Source organism: Panonychus citri, unplaced genomic scaffold (genome assembly GCF_014898815.1).
Source record: "Panonychus citri isolate SS breed McGregor unplaced genomic scaffold, ASM1489881v1 Contig00011, whole genome shotgun sequence".
Classification (NCBI taxonomy): domain Eukaryota; kingdom Metazoa; phylum Arthropoda; class Arachnida; order Trombidiformes; family Tetranychidae; genus Panonychus; species Panonychus citri.
The window spans coordinates 739,503-756,186 of record NW_026515416.1 but is presented as its reverse complement, the minus strand read 5'-3'; the positions used below and the strand labels follow the sequence as shown (position 1 = coordinate 756,186).

Genomic DNA, 16,684 nt, shown 5'->3' with positions numbered 1-16,684 from the left:
AATCAGGTGTGTGATTTTGTCAATTTGTTTTAAGATTATGATGAAATTATACAATTAAGATGATGAAATATGAGATCGAATCTTGGTCATATTTTTGTTAGGGTTCGAACAAATTTAAAAGAGTAACGGATTAGTGTCCTGAGTGTTGAATTTAAAGAAGGATTTAACTTTTCGTAGGAATGATGTTTGATTTTGATCCTCTCGAATTTGGTTAAAAACATCTTCATCACAATCTTCAATGAATTTCTATTGGAAAAAAACGAAGAGAAAAGAAAAAAACAACAACATGGATTAGAACAAAAGAAAAAGATTTTTGGATTAGTAAATACAATAAGATAATCCTTTCGAACGGAGGTAAAAAAACATGACCTTACCTGCATATCGGTCATAATTGGTGGGTTGTAGTTCTTAATTATGTCCCATGCATCCATGATGATTGAGATGAAAAGACTTAGAACAACATAAGTAAAAAGTGATATAAATGAGTAAATAAATAAACGACTAAACCACCAAATGACAATATCTTCCGTGGCGAGGGTTGCAAAGGTCGCATAAAGGTCATCACCATTGAGAAGTGCGAAAAGACATTCAGATGATGAACTAAGGGAACGAAATTTCAAATGATGAGGACCAAGAACAATCCAACCACAGAGACAATAACCACTAGAGGAGAAATAAACATTTTGAGAAAACTAATTGTTAACAATCAACAATAACAAAAATTGACCATTCGGACAATTAGACTTACATGTAAAGTAGAATAGCACAAAAGGTGAATTTAGTTATATCTGGGAAGGCTTTTTTTACCGTTAATATAACGATGTTGAACTTATCAAAGAAACTGATATAGCGAAGGATTCCCGTCCAGGTCAATAAGATTCCAACGCCGAAAAGGACTGAATATGTACTGGTCAAGGATTGACTATGATCGATTGGACCACCAATTAGTTTGATTATTGAGCCGATCATTAATGCGATGTCGTTGATGAATATAAGGTAAATCCATGGATCGATGAAATCACTTTTGTCTTGAAAGCTAAGTGTTAGGTCATAATGTTTGGCGAAAAAGTTAATTGCCCGTCGACGGAGTAAAAGTCCTCTGATGATTGAGCGAAGGCACAAAATGGAGGATAAAAAGGTTAAACTAATTACAGCAACGCTTGAAATTTCGTTCACCGAAAATCGGGAGACTTTGTTTCCTTCCAAATTTCCAAAGCATTTTTTATGTTCACTTCGAGTGTCGAGACTCATGATAATTTGACCAGCGTGAAGTGAATTATCAAATGCTAGAGAGATTTTGATATCGTAACATTCTGGGAGATTGTAAGAGTCCAAAGCGTTTCGAAAAATGGTTCGAAGATGAGTGTCGACTTTAAGCTTGATCAGACTATCGAAGTTGATGGAATAATTTTGAGAAGAGAGAAAATTTTGGAAAGAAAATGAATTCCAACGAGGATCACCGGCAAAAGCGTAATTTTCAATAACCAAATGATCAACTTCAATATCGTTACTAAAATTGTAGGTAAAGTTAAATGCGTTCTCATCTCCTCGAGCAAATCTCACAATTTCCAACGAAATTGGTGAAACAATCGTTGGATCAGTTGAATCAAAGGCAAAAGATTTAAGACTAGCGGTTGTTATGTTGGAGAAACTTTTCACGAAATAGTTTATATTCCGATCCAGATCATTTTTGGTATAACAAGCAAACGGTCCGGCAGCTGGAGGGTAGGTCATCACTTCCCGAACTGGATCCCAATCGGAGAGTAATATCTCTCGAAGGGTAATGTCTACACTGGCCTGGTGTGATTTGTAACGGGAAATTTCCAGGCCAAAAGAACCAATTTGAACGGTAACAATGATCAATTTCAATATTTGAAGGAGCAATTTCCAAGGGAATTTCTTTTTACTTTTCCATTTGTTGATTGGATTCATGAAGTGATACTTTAATTCTCGTCGGATAGCAGCCACTTTCTGTTGGTCATATTCACTTTCAGTTGACCCTTCCAAAGATTCATTGAAACATTTTGGTTCCGTTGCAATTTTATAAGTTTTACCAGCGTAGTCAATACAATCACTTTTACCATTGGTTGATGAGGCCGTTTGGCCTGAAGTGGTAACTGAAGTAGACGCCACTGGTTCAGGTTGTTCAGTACTATTGTCTTTGGACATGTTGATAAAAACGGAAAGAGTATTCAAATCACCACTCTGTATAAGATTTATTGAAAAAAGGAAACACTTTCAGTGAAAACTCATCGGGAATAAAACAAATAAAATATTTACAACGTAATAGCTGAAGACATACTTACTTAGAATGACATCATAATGGTGATTAAAACTTTTGATAGAACAGCAAATCAATCACGGTCTGAGGGTATTTTTGATATCTAAATTATAAATAGAAAACAAATAGAAGATGATTAGTAAATTGTTTCACTGTTTCGGCGATATCAGACAACCCATATGCTTCCGATGAAAACATTGAAATGTTGTTATCATAAATACAATTAATTGTGCAAAAAGGTTGACACTTAGTTTAACTGAGCACTTGAAACCTAACAGAGAGGAATGATAATCAATTTTATCGGAAACAATTCAAATTACTCAGCAAAATAAACAGCCTTCTGGTTAATAAATAGAAAGACCAACATTTCAAATAGAACAAAGAAACTGAAACAAATCACAGATCTAATTAAATCAAAACAAGGCTAACAAATCAATCGAAATATTGGCCAAAATTCTATAAAATAATAACAATTCAATTCATTTACAAAACAATCAAGATAATTAACAAAGAAGAACAAACAAAAAAAGAAAAACAAACAATGGAAAAGCCAAAAGAAGAAACTGTTTTTTTATTTCGGTAAACTTACATTTACTGTCGTTCATAGTTTCCTATGGATCTCAAAGTGACATTGAGGATGAAAAGTTATCAAATTTAAAGCTAATTGTTAATCAATCAAATTAGAAAAGAAAAAAAAATCAAACGTAAACAATAAAAGAAAAAAATAGAAGTTGAAAAAAACTGATTCTCATGAGAGAGAAAAATCACCGAAGGAAAAATTCTAATAAGAGATGGAGCCACAACCGATTTTCAAATGGAAGTTTAAAAATTTGGAAATCAATTGGAGATTTAATTGAATGCAATTTAAAAATAACATTTTATTAATCGATAGCGAAACGGTAATAGTAACATTAAAATACAAATTGTTAGATCAATTTGAATATAAGTACAGTTTCTTGATCTCCTCAAAATCAACTATATTGTCTTTTATTATTTTTTATAGTCTTTGTTTATGTAGTTTTATTGGTGTTTATGTATTTATGTGTGTGTCTGTTGGGTGGTGGTTTTGTTTATTTTTATTACTTTCCGCCGCTTGATGACAATTTGTTTATTGATATATTTTACGATGATTGTGAACGAACAAGCTCAGCAGATACTTGACCAGAGTTGCCGGTGCCTTGGTTTTTTTGTTGCTGCTGCATACAGCTTCTAGCAACTGATTCAAATAATCTGAAAGTAGGAAAATAGTGAGAAGGAAAAAAAAGTTAATAAGTAAGTAACAAGTTTGCTAATCAGAACGAGGTTGGTAATTGGTTGGTTAACTTACTTTTCAATTTCAGGTGCACATCGGACGAACTCATGATTCCAAAATTTAAAGGATTGGTTTTTAATTAATTCAATAAAGGTTACCAATAGACCCCATGGATGAGGACGATTTACAATAAGTCTTTCCAAAAGAACTCGAGTGATCTGTTCTTGGATGGCTTCTTGATTACTTTCAGCAAAGATGTACAATAGAGTGCAACTAAAGTAATGTGTATGAGAGTTGGGATATCGAAGTTGATTTGCTATCGCGTTCAAGAATAAATAGCGGCCTGAATAGAGTAACAAAGGTAGTAGAAGAAGAATTAGTAAAAAATTAAACAAATTAAGAGAATTTAGTTTGAAAATAATTACCTTCAGTGTCTAGGTCAACAGCTAAATTCTGGAAAATATCCATGTGTGATGAATGAGCGATACTAGACATTGTTATGTGCTTTGGAGTGATGGCTTGAATAGCAGATTGACCGACAAACAGGACTAATGCGTTGATTAATGGGATGTTATAACGAGTACTTTCAGAACCATTAGGATTTTGTAGATAACCTCTGAGCTCACAGAGGAATGTAACTGGACTTCGAGTTCTTAAATAAGAATCCAGTTCTTTTCTGAAAGGTACAGTGTTCAAGACATTAACTGTGTTAGATGTTCCTTTGGGAGGTTGTATGATTTCTGGAAGTGAGTCAATCTTAAGATTTGGTGTAAATGGATCAGGTAATCGCATGTTTCGTGGGAAAGCGCTTAGAACCAAATTTCGCATTTGAATTGCGTTAGGTGGGATAGCGTCACAAAGTTCATAGCAATATTCACACAAGAATTCAGGGAAATCGTGAAGTAAAATCAATAGAACTTTGAGTGTACCCTGTTGAGATAAATGAAAGATAATTAATAAAAGGTTATAACCAAAGAATAGTAATAGATTAACAAATCAAAATGAACCTTACCTTGTAAAGAAGATCAATTGAATGGGGCAATTCAACGTTTCGCAAAAATGGTGCCAAGAATTTAATTATCTCAATCAAAAGAGGAGCATAAAACATCCATCCTTTGGATGAAGAGCCGGTTACATTAGGCCCATTGAGACACTTTTTCATGAAGATACGATGACCGATAAAGTCAAGCCAAGCAAATGCAAATGAAGGAGCTTTGCTAGGTTTCAATAGCTTCAATGTTTGACAGAAAGCATTCAAGACTTGATATTGAATAGTCTCGTAATGAGGATCTCCTTGGTTCTGATTGATTCCAAAATTAAGTTGATGTTGGAAGTTATTCATGACTGGTAAGCCTAAATTGTTGGGACCAAGAGTCAATTCCATTAATAAAATGATTAAAATACGATAATAGGGAAGATGTTGAAATTCTTCATTTCGTATTTCTTGATCTTGAATAGCGACACTACCAATGATGCCCAAAACCTTGTTAAGTAAATTGATTTTAGGAGTTGATTCAGAAATCGATCCAGTATTGGAGCCACTGTGTTTAACCAGCATTACGATGAGATGAGCGAAAGCGTCAAGTGTTTGGAAACATTTGGTTCGAGCTTCAAGAGCAGATGCATTGTTACCATGACCGGATAAAATTCGATAACAATTATCAACGCAAAGCTCAGTTGAGAGTCGGAAAAACCTTGTTATGGAGTCATCTGTTTTGAGAATACCATTATTGTTCATTGATTGGACATAATGGTGGAACACCTTATTAGGCGGAGTATTTGAGTGATAGAGCTGAATCCAGTCTCTCATTAGTCTTTCAGTTTTCTCCAACAGTTCAGAATCAGATTCAATTTCCCGAGAAGAGACGCTCATCGCAGAGCTCATAAGAAAATTTGTCCCATCACTTAGCTGTCCAATACCTTGAGCATTAGGTGCATTGGATGTTCTGAATACATCTAAGCTTGTTTGTATTTCAAGGTTTAAGGGATTGGTTGGACCAGATGATTTGCTGATCTTAATTAAAGCTGAAATAATATGGGGAATTCGATTCTCATTAATTTCACCACCATAAAGTTTCACACATTGTAAAGTAAATGCCAAAGCGATTGGATTGTTAGCGCTTTCGATAAGTTGAGCCATAGTGATATCAAGAAGAGGGATGTTGATGAGCTCGGAACGCATAAGAATATCAAATAGTTCATCGGGTAAAGGTGGAGTTGTAGAGCTGAGTAAACGATCCAAAACTTGTTGAGTTATGTGTTTAGTTGTCCATTGGTGTCCATAAGCTCGAGGATCGGCTAAAGCTTTTAGAATCACCAGATAAAGATCACGAGCTCGAGTGAAAAGGAAATTTTCAACAACCACCGCCTCATAACTCATGAATAGTTCATTGAGAGCTTCGAGGATTCTTTGGATTAAATTAATAGCACTTCCGATGTCTCTTAAATTGTTTCGTGATGCATTGACCATTTCCAATATTGAATGCATGGTTTGGATAAGAATACTGGGTTGCATTGATTGGACAAACTGTTGGAATAAAGATTCCAACTCATTGACTAATTTGTCATAAAGAGTTTGCAAACTAGTATCAATATTATTGGAAGATGAGTCTGCACCGAAATTTGAGATCGGCAAGGGTAATAAAGGAGCTTGAATAGCATTAAGGCTTGCAGAGATTGGATTGGACATGGCAGCGACCGAAGGTAATGCATTGTTTGCAAGATTCTTTAAAAACGTTTGCTCCATTCCGATCGAGTTGGTAATTGGACTAGGCCCAGTGGATCCAATGGGTCCACCGATATTTGAAAGGGAGTTGGTCATTGATGAAACAATTCCCATATTTGGATGATCAGAAATTGGAGCAATGAATCCAGGGATGTTTTTACCAATATCTTCATAAACCTGGAATTGAAGAGGAGTCACTGAACCTACTTTTAGACGAATAGCTTCTGGCATTCGCTCTGCTTGATAAGTCAAAGAACTAGCATCACAATAGCGACGACCTTCAAGTCTTGCTTTACGACGAATGTCGTATTCATGTTGTAGCCTTTTGTCTAATTCTGGAATGGCCTTTTCGATTGCTGTCTTTTGGATGAAACAACAGGCTAGATTAATGTTGCTACTGGCAACAGCATTTGCTGTCTCTTCAATCATTTCTTTTGTTACTCCACTGTTAGGACTCAATTGACGAGTAAATGATTGAATTAGATGTGACACCATTGTAGCATAAAGAGCATCTTTACTTGTGATCATTGCCATACCTGCGGTTAGATTACGGATAAGGTATTGGGCTGCAAGACACATTTTATTTTCATCTGATTCAAGGGCAAAGTCTTTTTTGATTATTTGTTCAGCTGTAGTTAAGCTGATTTTGTTGCTTCTTTCAACGACTGGTCCTACCCATTCTTGAATGGCTCTTTCGACTGAATGTTTGATGAAAAGCTTGAGATTCGGATTAAGTTGAATCAGAGGAAGATCATTTCGTGCGACAATATGTGGTCCAATTGTTGAAATATTTGTTGAAATATCGTGATAATTAAATTGTTGAACAGCAGGGCTAACTGATGAGGTGGGTGTCATCGGTATTGATGCTGATGGAGGCATGTGCGGAGGTCCAATTTGAACGGTGGGCGATGAATTAGGTGGAAGAAGTGAATGAGCTGTTGACTGTTGTCCAACAACTAATGGCTGTGGTAACATTGGCATGGTTAACCTGTTGGTTAAATGAGATTGCGGTTGAGCCAACGGCGGTTTGATGATTTGGCTTGGATGAGATATTGGAGGTTGGCTTGACACAGACTGAGGAGCAACTGACACTGATCCTTGAGAGGATCCTTGCGGTTGAGCAATATGTATTTGATTTTGAACTGAGTTTGAAATAGTGTCAGTTAATTGACTTAATCCAATAGAGCTAACATGGCTTTGGTTTTGACGACCACCTATGGGTCCTAATTGTTGTTCCATCATTACTTTGTTCGCTATCTCTTCATCTTGGAAAATGGTACTCTTACCAATCATTTCGTTGATATCAGTATTAAGTGTTCGACAAAGAACTTCAACTTCAAACCTCAAATTGAGTTTAACATCTCGTTCTTGGTGAAGCTCGACAAGAGCTTTAAGTATACCCATGGTCCAAGGATTGGGAGGCTTGAATACTGTTGATTTTGCACAGCTTTCCAATACTTTGGCGATGAATGGAACAACATAGAGAAGTTCTTGAGTACCTTTGTGATAAGCTTCAATAAGCAGAAATTTAAGATTCAAATCAATTGATAGAATTGGCCTGTTTTTAGCCAGGGTCAACATTCCCAACCAATGACCAAGATTTTTTAGTAGTGTTCGATCACCCATATTAGCAATGACTTTGTCACTTCTCAGTAGAACTTTTATATTGCGGTGAGTTTCTCTAATAACCAATTTGGTCAACTCGGGTAACTTTAGAAGGTCTAAAAAGTTGGCATACAGGGTATGGAAGTTATTCTCAATACTTGCACGTCTTTGAACAAAATATTGAGAAATCCAACCGTAATAAGTATCATCGGTACCAATAAGTTCTTTGAATTCTTCAGTTTTTTGTGCTAAATTCATTTGTGATAAATTATTGATGATAAAACCAACCTTATCTTGCATTGATTCAGGTGGTGATGAATGATTTGTTTCACCGGCGGCTAGAAGAGTGTCAATGTTAGTAGCATTTGCAATGGATGGTCCACTACGTGTTGAAGATGAAGTGATCACTGGAGTTGAGGTAATTGGTTTGTTGATCAATGCTTGAGTTGACACAGAGGTTGGAAATATTTTTGAATGAACTTGAGATAATTGTCCTCCAATAGGACCGGTTATACCCTGAGAACTGATGTTACCAATAGTATTTTGATTGTGTAACATACCAGGCATCATTACAGAACGATTGGAATCAGAATTTAAATTGCTACCTATGTAAGAGCCTTTGAGACCAGGTAAAGCTGAATTGAGTTGACCAGGAGCAGGAGAATGAGCTGAAACAGCAGGATTAGCAACAACATCGGGAAGAGATCGAGCAGAGGGTGGATCCTCTGATACAGCACCAAATGTAATGTACTCTTGAAGTGAACGAGGAAATTCACTGAAATGAGGTATTGACGTTAAATGTTGACAATAGAGTGGATACTCTTTCAATTTTGACTTAAACCTTTCAAGAGCAGTTATACCAAAGTAGTACATCTTTGTGGGGGTCGGAGTAGTGGGTCGATGAAGAGCTTCAAGGACACATCTTAATGCAACAACTAAAGCCATGTATTTAACTAAGCCCAATTGAATTATACCACCAAATAATGACGCAGTAATTAGAAGCTCTTTTTCAGGATATTGAGGAAAATGGAAATACTCTTTGAAAAGATTTTTCATCATACAATTGAATATATCTCTTTCACGGTGATTTGGTGAATCTTGAAATCTTCTTAACATTTCAAGAACGTCATCAACACTCATACTTCCGTTAGTTGACTGATTGTAAATTCTACGGAAATATGTATCAGCTTCTTTCTCAATCTCTGGATTGTTAGTCATTTGATTTTCAGGGAATATGGCATTCACATCGAATAGATAACGTTTGGGCTGATTTTGATCTTGTGACTGAGGTTGTTGTTGTTGTTGTTGTTGTTGAGGTGCCGGTAGAGCTGGAGCTTGTGATTGATGCAAAACCTAAAAACAATTAACAATAATTAATATTAAGAAAAGAAACAGAAAAGCATAAGAATAATTTACCTGTGGTGGTCCAACTTTTTGAGACTTTGGGCCGACCGGTGGTTGCATTTGAGGAGCAATTATTGATGCTGTTGATGCTATTGGTGTTGCTGATGACTGAGATAACGGAGAGTTGAATGATTGTCGAGCCTGACTATTGAATGAGTTGACCGAGCCAGTCAAAGACAAATTACCAATCCTATCGTTAAGGTCACTGAGCGAAGTCACAGCAGGAAGAATTGGAGCCTTGCTAACGGGGTTGCTAATCACACCTGGAGGTGCTGATCGAGGAGTTTTGGATAAAAGGTATGAGGAATTTGCTACCATGGTCAAGATGGTTTCACTTAATTCAGGAGAGATTGGAAATTGGTTTGAAAGAGATGTTGAAGTCACTGAGCCAGCTGAATTACAGATAAACTGTTGTAGACAGGCCAAAATGGTGGCAAGAGTTTCAGATGGTAAAGCTGTGCTCAATGAATTTGCATCCATGGGTTTATTACCACTGACCAGAGCATTGCAACGACGATTTAGGAACACTATACAAGCTTTCACAAAGGGTTCACCATGTGACTCAATTTTATCCATTAACCATTTATCTAATTTAAGATACTCTCTTCTGGACGCTAGACAAGCTAAATCAATAACGAATGGATGACAGTTACTATTAAGCAAAAGACTAAGAGCTTTAAGATCTTGAGCAACATCTAAAATCCTTGATAATCGTTGTTGCTGCTCCTCTGGTGGACTTTTCATGTAAAATTCACACATTGATTGTAGAAGAACCTGTCTGGCCCATTGGTAATTGTTCTGAACATTGCCAATTAAATCATTTGTACTCCAAATGGTGTGCAAAATTATGGCAGCATTAGGATGATTACTGAGAAAGGATGGAATTGCCAAATTAAGAATATCATTTTTACAAATGGAGGAAATACTTCCACACCCAAGTAAACCAAGTGCTACTAGATCGGGACAATGATGGATAGGCCATTTGAATAGGTCGATAATTTGATTGTAAAACATTGAACCCATGGTGACAGATTGTTTGTTTGATGAGTTGGCAGCACTTATTTCAATTATGATCGAATAGAGTTTCTGATATTTCCAATTTGCAAGCTCAGGATTACCTTCAAAATCGGGCAAACATTTGAGAGATTCCATATTAGGTACAAGTTGACACAAGTCACTTCCACCTCCAGGTCCTGGGCCTGTGGGTCCAGCAGACAAAAGCTTAACCACTAACTGATTTCTTACACAATTCATGATTACTCCCAACTGGAATTCAAGGTTATTAGACCAAAGTCGACCGAAGAAAATGATACCAAGAAGAGATATGCCTATGAACGTGTAAAGTAGAGGAGAAATAAAGGTTAGTCAATGAGTAATCAAAAAAGAAGAAGAGAAATACAAACCTTGCTTTTCAGTATTGCAAAGATTGGAACAAAATTGCCAGAATCTTGAGAAGGCTGGATGAATCTTTCCAAAGTGTGACTTGTTTGTGATCAATTTGCTGCTTATATTTATAAAGGCTTCAGAGTCAATCTCTTGAAGAATGTCCATTAACGGGGATGCCGAGGGTAAAAACTCACGACATAAATTTGCTAGAGTGTCAATTTCTTCACACCTTTGAGGTATATTGTTCTCTTGACCTTTCGGATGTTCACACAAAGCAAGTAAAATCTTTGCGCACAGTTTAGGTGTTATTTCAAACTGACTCATAAGCTCAGAGCTTAATTGGGCACCGTTCTCGTTAACCAGCATAGCAGTTATTTGATCATCTGAGAGACCAGAGAGACTACCAAAATTGGACTCCATTTCACTATCACAATCACAGAATGGAGAATCAATTGGTAGAAAATTATCTTCAGTCGTTTGATTTCCACTAGTAGCTTCCAAGTCTATAGATAAAAGTGAACCGTTTTTTTTTGTTGATGAAAATGACGATGGTACAATGATGATGAATCAATTTACAGGTCAATCATGGTCGAAATAAACACATATACAAGAAAATATATGTATGCATTTAGATAATTCCAAACAACAGCAACAGTAGAGAGAGAAAAAGAACAAAGAGACAGAAAAAGAGAAAGAAAGAAAGAAAGGGGAAAGATAGAAAAGGTAGGATAGAAAAAAGAGGCCACAGATATTGAAAGAGGGTAAAAGAGAGAACACAGAGAAAGAAAATAAATAGAAAAAAAATGCAAGATTAAAAATTTGAAATAATAAATAAATAAAATAGGAAATTGAGAGTAAACGATAAAAAAATGGAGTAAACAAAGAGAGAAAAAAAGAGAGTAGGCTCAAAGTATAGAAGAAGAGTATTAGGAGAGAGATAGAATCTTACTTATTTTATTGGGCATTTGTTCTCGATGATACTAAACGATTTTAATTTTAGCAACCAGAAAGTATACGTGAAGATGAGATGTCAAAGGTTACTAAGGTTATTCATTTATTCAGAATTATAATCTCACCTAAACACTAAAAAATGGAAGTGAATTACTGTAAAAGGAAAAAGATTTAAGAACAGGAAGTGGAAAAGGGAGGGTTGGATTTGGTCATGTGACTCTTTCAGTAGGTAGCGAATGAGAAGAATAAAGAAGTTTACTGTTTCCATGGAAACGGCGAATCATGTGATCGTTTCCATGGTGAACATTAAAAGTAGACATCGAAGCCAGTCGATTGAGCCGATCGGTCAGTCGATACTTGATCGACTATATGTATTAGTTGACGTTTTTTGACTAAAGTTGACTAAGCCAATTCGGTTAAAAAGAGCAGTTGAACAAAAATTTATCGACAAATATCGTGAGTTAAACGCTCTTTCATTTGCTTTAGTCGATGTTTTTTTCCAAACTTGACATCAAAGTCCCGATTAACAAGTTTTAAGAGTTTCTTCACTGTGAAAATACAATTTCAAAACTGTAATCGCGCCTTTGAGCTTAATTACGAAAGTTCAATCATGTCACCTTCCTATTGTCTCCTCGGATTTGAAAATTCGCGCCCGAAATTAGTTGACTTGGTTTATTAAGCCACTTGGTTCTGAAAGTGGCTATTAGCTAATGTTCACTCACAACGGTATCTAAATATTTTCTTTCTAATTAGTTAATTGTTTCAACTAATTGTTCTTTAATTGTCAACCTTGAGTATGTCACAAATATTTCGAAATGTCATCGGTGCCATAAGATTAAATCAATCGGTCAAATCTCAGGTAAGATATTTGATTCATTTGGCTCCATTTTGTTTATTTTCTTAGAATCTTTTCTTAAATTTTTTCTTCCTTTCTTTTTTTTTAGATTTCTTATGTTCCTTCCAGACGATTAGCCTCAGAAAAGTGTAATTATCTGATTATTATTGTTCTTCTTCTTTGTTGTAATTGTTTTAATTTAACTAATTTTCTTTTCGTTTGTTAATTTTTAGCTTACAATCAAGTTATTTTACTTGGGAGAGTAGGAACCGAGCCAATGGCTAAAGGAACGGAGGAAAGGCCGGTAGTTGTTTTCTCTTTGGCCACAAATGTTAATATTAAAACGGAAGAGGAAGGAGAATATTCTCAGAAAACAAATTGGCACAGAATTTCTGTATTTAAACAGAGTTTAAGACGCGTTTGTATGGAGCATGTTAAAAAGGGGTGAGTTTGATTTTCGATCTTAATTGTATCTGTCTTAATGATTGATTATTGAGAGAATTTTGAAAGTAATTTCGAAACATTTTTTGTTCTTTTTTATTTTTAGTTCGCGTCTATTTGTTCAAGGAAGGATCTCATATCATTCTATTACCACAGAATCGAACACAATTCAAAAATTATTCTCAATTGTTGCAGGTAAAATCTATGGAAAATCAACAAAGTTATAACTCATTGAGAGTTTGTTTTTGTCAATTTTTTATTAATTTTTTTTTCTCTTTTTCTTTGTTTAAATAGATGAAATAATTTTGGTATCTACACCGGATCGTCATGAAAAAATTGAATCAATTGATGAAGTTGATTGAACAAAATCACGTTTTCTTTTCTCTTTCAACTTGCTATATTTTTTAATTCAAAAGTGCCAACAATTGATTTTTTTGTTCACAATTCCAAGTTGTATCAAGTAACATAATTAGATTTAATTAATCATTTTGTATAAATTAATGGATAAGAATTTATTTACATTGGGAAATAATAAGATTTAGATATGAGTTGTAAGATTATCGGATTTGGTATTCAGATTTAAAGATGAGATTCTTCAGCTGAAAGTGTAAAAGTTGAGGTGATTGTCTTATTACTGATGATTAGTATTGGTAACAATCAAATTCATTTATGATTAAAAAAGGTGTTGGTGTTGATTAGAATATAAAAAAGGTATTTACAATCAAATCAATCTCTCCACCCGTTTTAACATCATCATTATTAAGGTAAACAATCAATTCAATCAAGCAAACAATTAAGGAAAATATTACACGTGAATTAAATTGTTCCGCCATCAACAATATAAACAATCGAAAAAGTTGAAAAGATGATTACAATTAAAACTAATTATCAATCAATGACAAGAAATAAATGAAAAATATGATTAGCAAAAATCCAAGAAGTGCCAACAATTGATTTTTTTTCGTTCACAATTCCAAGTTGTATCAAGTAACATAATTAGATTTAATTAATCATTTTGTATAAATTAATGGATAAGAATTGATTTACATTGGGAAATAATTAGATTTAGATATGAGTTGTAAGATTATCGGATTTGGTATTCAGATTTAAAGATGAGATTCAATTTTGATTTTTGTTTGTACAATAATTACAATCAGATTAATTAACATGATTTGATTGTTGTTAATCTAATTAAAGTTTTCAAAAAATAAGTTTAAGGCACAACAGATTCAAAGATAGACAGAGAAAAAGACATGGTCAAAGAAATTAGATTAATTAGCTAATAACAATTAAAGGGAAGAAATAAATTGTATACAGAATCTGATTAATTTGTGATTAAATTAATTGTTAGAGAGCAACATCTCGTATCGAGTGAGTTGATGAATTTTTTTCACCAAAATCTCTCGGTAATGTTTTCGATTGATAATAATGTTGTTGTTGTTGTTGTGGTAATGGTTGACCATTAGGTTGATGGTTAGGTGATGACCTTAGGTCCATATTACTTCCTGGTCTCATTAGATAATCAAACGGATGATGATGAAGTGGCCTTAAAATGACCTCATCTTTAAACGAATGAGTTGATTGTAGTTTGAACATTTTCCTACGATCTAAACTTTGGGTTGAATGGGTTGAAGTTGCTGGTCCATATAAAGAGGTTCCCGTTGGTTCACCTCGAGTTTTAACTAAATCTTGAAAATTTCTGGTATCAAATTCACTGGAAAGTAAAGATCCACCTCCTTGACCACCACCAACACCATTAAGAGATGAATTAAATTTGAATACAGGATTAATTGTTGTCGAATTGGTATCAACAAATGGATACAACAAATCGGCTTGTGGATTACAACTGTACGAGCTCATACTCATGGCATAAGATGAGACCTAAGAAATTAACAAGAAAAGACAATTATTATCAATTGAATTTGCAAGAAAATTAACAATTTGTATGAGTATTATGATTGATCAGTTGATACATTAAACAAGGTAACAAAATTGTAACCAAATAATTTACAATCCGTGAAGGAAAAAGACAGTTAATCAAATAGGATTGGAAAACATAAACAAAATCATCAACAATTAAGTTAATTGTTTTCTATTGAGCCATTTTCACCTTTTCTTATTACACTTGATTGACTTTTATTCAAAGACAAATGATGATTATCATGAGATCCAACCAACCTGAAATAATCAATGAGACAAGTTAATTGTCAAAGGTAAATTGTTGGAGAAGTAAAAAAAAAAGCTAAACTTTTCACCTTAAATAAATCAACTTGCTAACGAGAAGACAATTAAGTTTTCAATGGTATAATTAAGAAAAAGAAAACATAATTGATTAGTTAAGGAATGAGATACAATGATAATATTAGTTGATGAAAGTTAATTGTTATGACACTGAGAAAAAAATTAACCAACATATTGATGATGAGATTGAAATGAGAGAAGCAATTAAAACAACAATCAACATTAAAAAAACATTGTAAGAAAACTGATTAGATGAAAATAGACCTAAACTAATTAAATTAGCGATGAATATACTTATTGATGAGAACTGGTCATCAAACTATCAGGTCAAGTTGATTGTGAACTATTAACTTAATTAATGAATGGAAATCAGATTGAACAGGAAAATCTAAATTAGTACATAAAAATAACGAAAAAGAGAGACATCAACATATGATGATGATGGAAACAGGTAACAACTACACAATAACAATAATCACAACAATCAACATGATAATAATCAAAAACTAATTGTAGTGGTCAATAGAAAGTAACAATTGAAATGAAATCAACAAAGTTGATTGTAAAACAACAAGGAAAAACTTTTCATCGAAAACAATTTACTTCAACAACTTGATATCCTTTCCTATTATTATCATCATGATAATCCAGTATAAAGTAGATCATGAATGGGCTGAAACATATAATCAATAGTGAGAGTCATCATCATCATCATCATCCTTGATTGTTATGTCAAAGTGGAAAAGGGAGAGAGAAAAAAGCGAAAAAAAAACTGAAATAGAAAAATAATTAGAATTAGAATCAATAGAAATCGAATCGGATTAAATTCAATTAGCTAAACACAAACGAAATCATAACGATCATAATTGTAAAGAAAAGGGATAAAAATGGATCACTTGTTAACTATTGTTGGTGATAAACATTATCACCAACAGAACAATTAAATATTATAGATAATTATGTTACCATTATTAGCAATTTAATCATAATCATCATGTAGTAATCATGATGGTAATCAATGTCTTTGGGTAAAATAATATCTCAATGAGTATATATAAAAAATTGAGACACTTTTTGTTTATCATAATCACTTAATCATCGTCATAATCATTAACTTGTAATAAGCAATTAAGGTACAGAAAAAGATTGAAATAATCATCACGTTCATTTAGATTGTTTTTATCTGTTCAAAACTTAATCATTATCATCAAGATTGAAATCAACAATAATTTGAATTGTGATAACAGGTAAGGGGTGACAGGAAAATCGTTACTTCATTTTACTGAGCGGGAATCAAAGTTCAATAACTTAACGATAATTTATCAATCGTTGGTGTAACAGCAACAACGATCATGATTATTGTTATTATAACCATTGAGTTTGTTTTTTTTGGCAACAATCATCATCGTCATCTTAATACATTTACTTCAACGGATAACTTGATCATGATGAAGATCAATTCATCTCTCTGGTTATACTTTTATTGAAACAACAACATGGTGACTTTGCAATGTTTCAGGATGATGATGATGAGGAGGAGGAGGAGGTAAGGATGACAGAGGT

At 34.0% G+C, this 16,684-nt stretch overlaps 4 protein-coding genes across 4 annotated transcripts; 1 reads left to right on the top strand and 3 right to left on the bottom strand.

The window, feature by feature from the left end:
* Positions 1 to 9: 9 nt before the first annotated feature.
* On the bottom strand, positions 10 to 3,023 carry LOC128390518 (mucolipin-3-like). The gene is made up of 5 exons (XM_053350256.1): positions 2,871 to 3,023; positions 2,307 to 2,384; positions 749 to 2,205; positions 375 to 663; positions 10 to 246 (listed from the first exon to the last, which is right to left on the bottom strand). The coding sequence occupies exons 3-5, from the start codon at positions 2,167 to 2,169 to the stop codon at positions 115 to 117; spliced, it is 1,842 nt and encodes a 613-aa protein (XP_053206231.1). The 5' UTR covers positions 2,170 to 2,205; positions 2,307 to 2,384; positions 2,871 to 3,023; the 3' UTR covers positions 10 to 114.
* Positions 3,024 to 3,139: 116 nt separating this feature from the next.
* Positions 3,140 to 11,805, bottom strand: LOC128390482 (CCR4-NOT transcription complex subunit 1-like). The gene is made up of 7 exons (XM_053350211.1): positions 11,603 to 11,805; positions 10,671 to 11,156; positions 9,280 to 10,595; positions 4,546 to 9,216; positions 3,959 to 4,463; positions 3,609 to 3,876; positions 3,140 to 3,511 (listed from the first exon to the last, which is right to left on the bottom strand). Exons 1-7 carry the CDS (start codon positions 11,616 to 11,618, stop codon positions 3,403 to 3,405), a joined length of 7,371 nt encoding a protein of 2,456 aa, XP_053206186.1. The 5' UTR covers positions 11,619 to 11,805; the 3' UTR covers positions 3,140 to 3,402.
* Positions 11,806 to 12,291: 486 nt separating this feature from the next.
* On the top strand, positions 12,292 to 13,377 carry LOC128390614 (single-stranded DNA-binding protein, mitochondrial-like). The gene is made up of 5 exons (XM_053350361.1): positions 12,292 to 12,463; positions 12,549 to 12,588; positions 12,673 to 12,883; positions 12,987 to 13,075; positions 13,175 to 13,377. Exons 1-5 carry the CDS (start codon positions 12,401 to 12,403, stop codon positions 13,240 to 13,242), a joined length of 471 nt encoding a protein of 156 aa, XP_053206336.1. The 5' UTR covers positions 12,292 to 12,400; the 3' UTR covers positions 13,243 to 13,377.
* A 159-nt stretch (positions 13,378 to 13,536) lies between these two features.
* On the bottom strand, positions 13,537 to 15,008 carry LOC128390606 (uncharacterized). The gene is made up of 2 exons (XM_053350354.1): positions 14,991 to 15,008; positions 13,537 to 14,761 (listed from the first exon to the last, which is right to left on the bottom strand). The coding sequence occupies exon 2, from the start codon at positions 14,744 to 14,746 to the stop codon at positions 14,228 to 14,230; it is 519 nt and encodes a 172-aa protein (XP_053206329.1). The 5' UTR covers positions 14,747 to 14,761; positions 14,991 to 15,008; the 3' UTR covers positions 13,537 to 14,227.
* Positions 15,009 to 16,684: the final 1,676 nt, after the last annotated feature.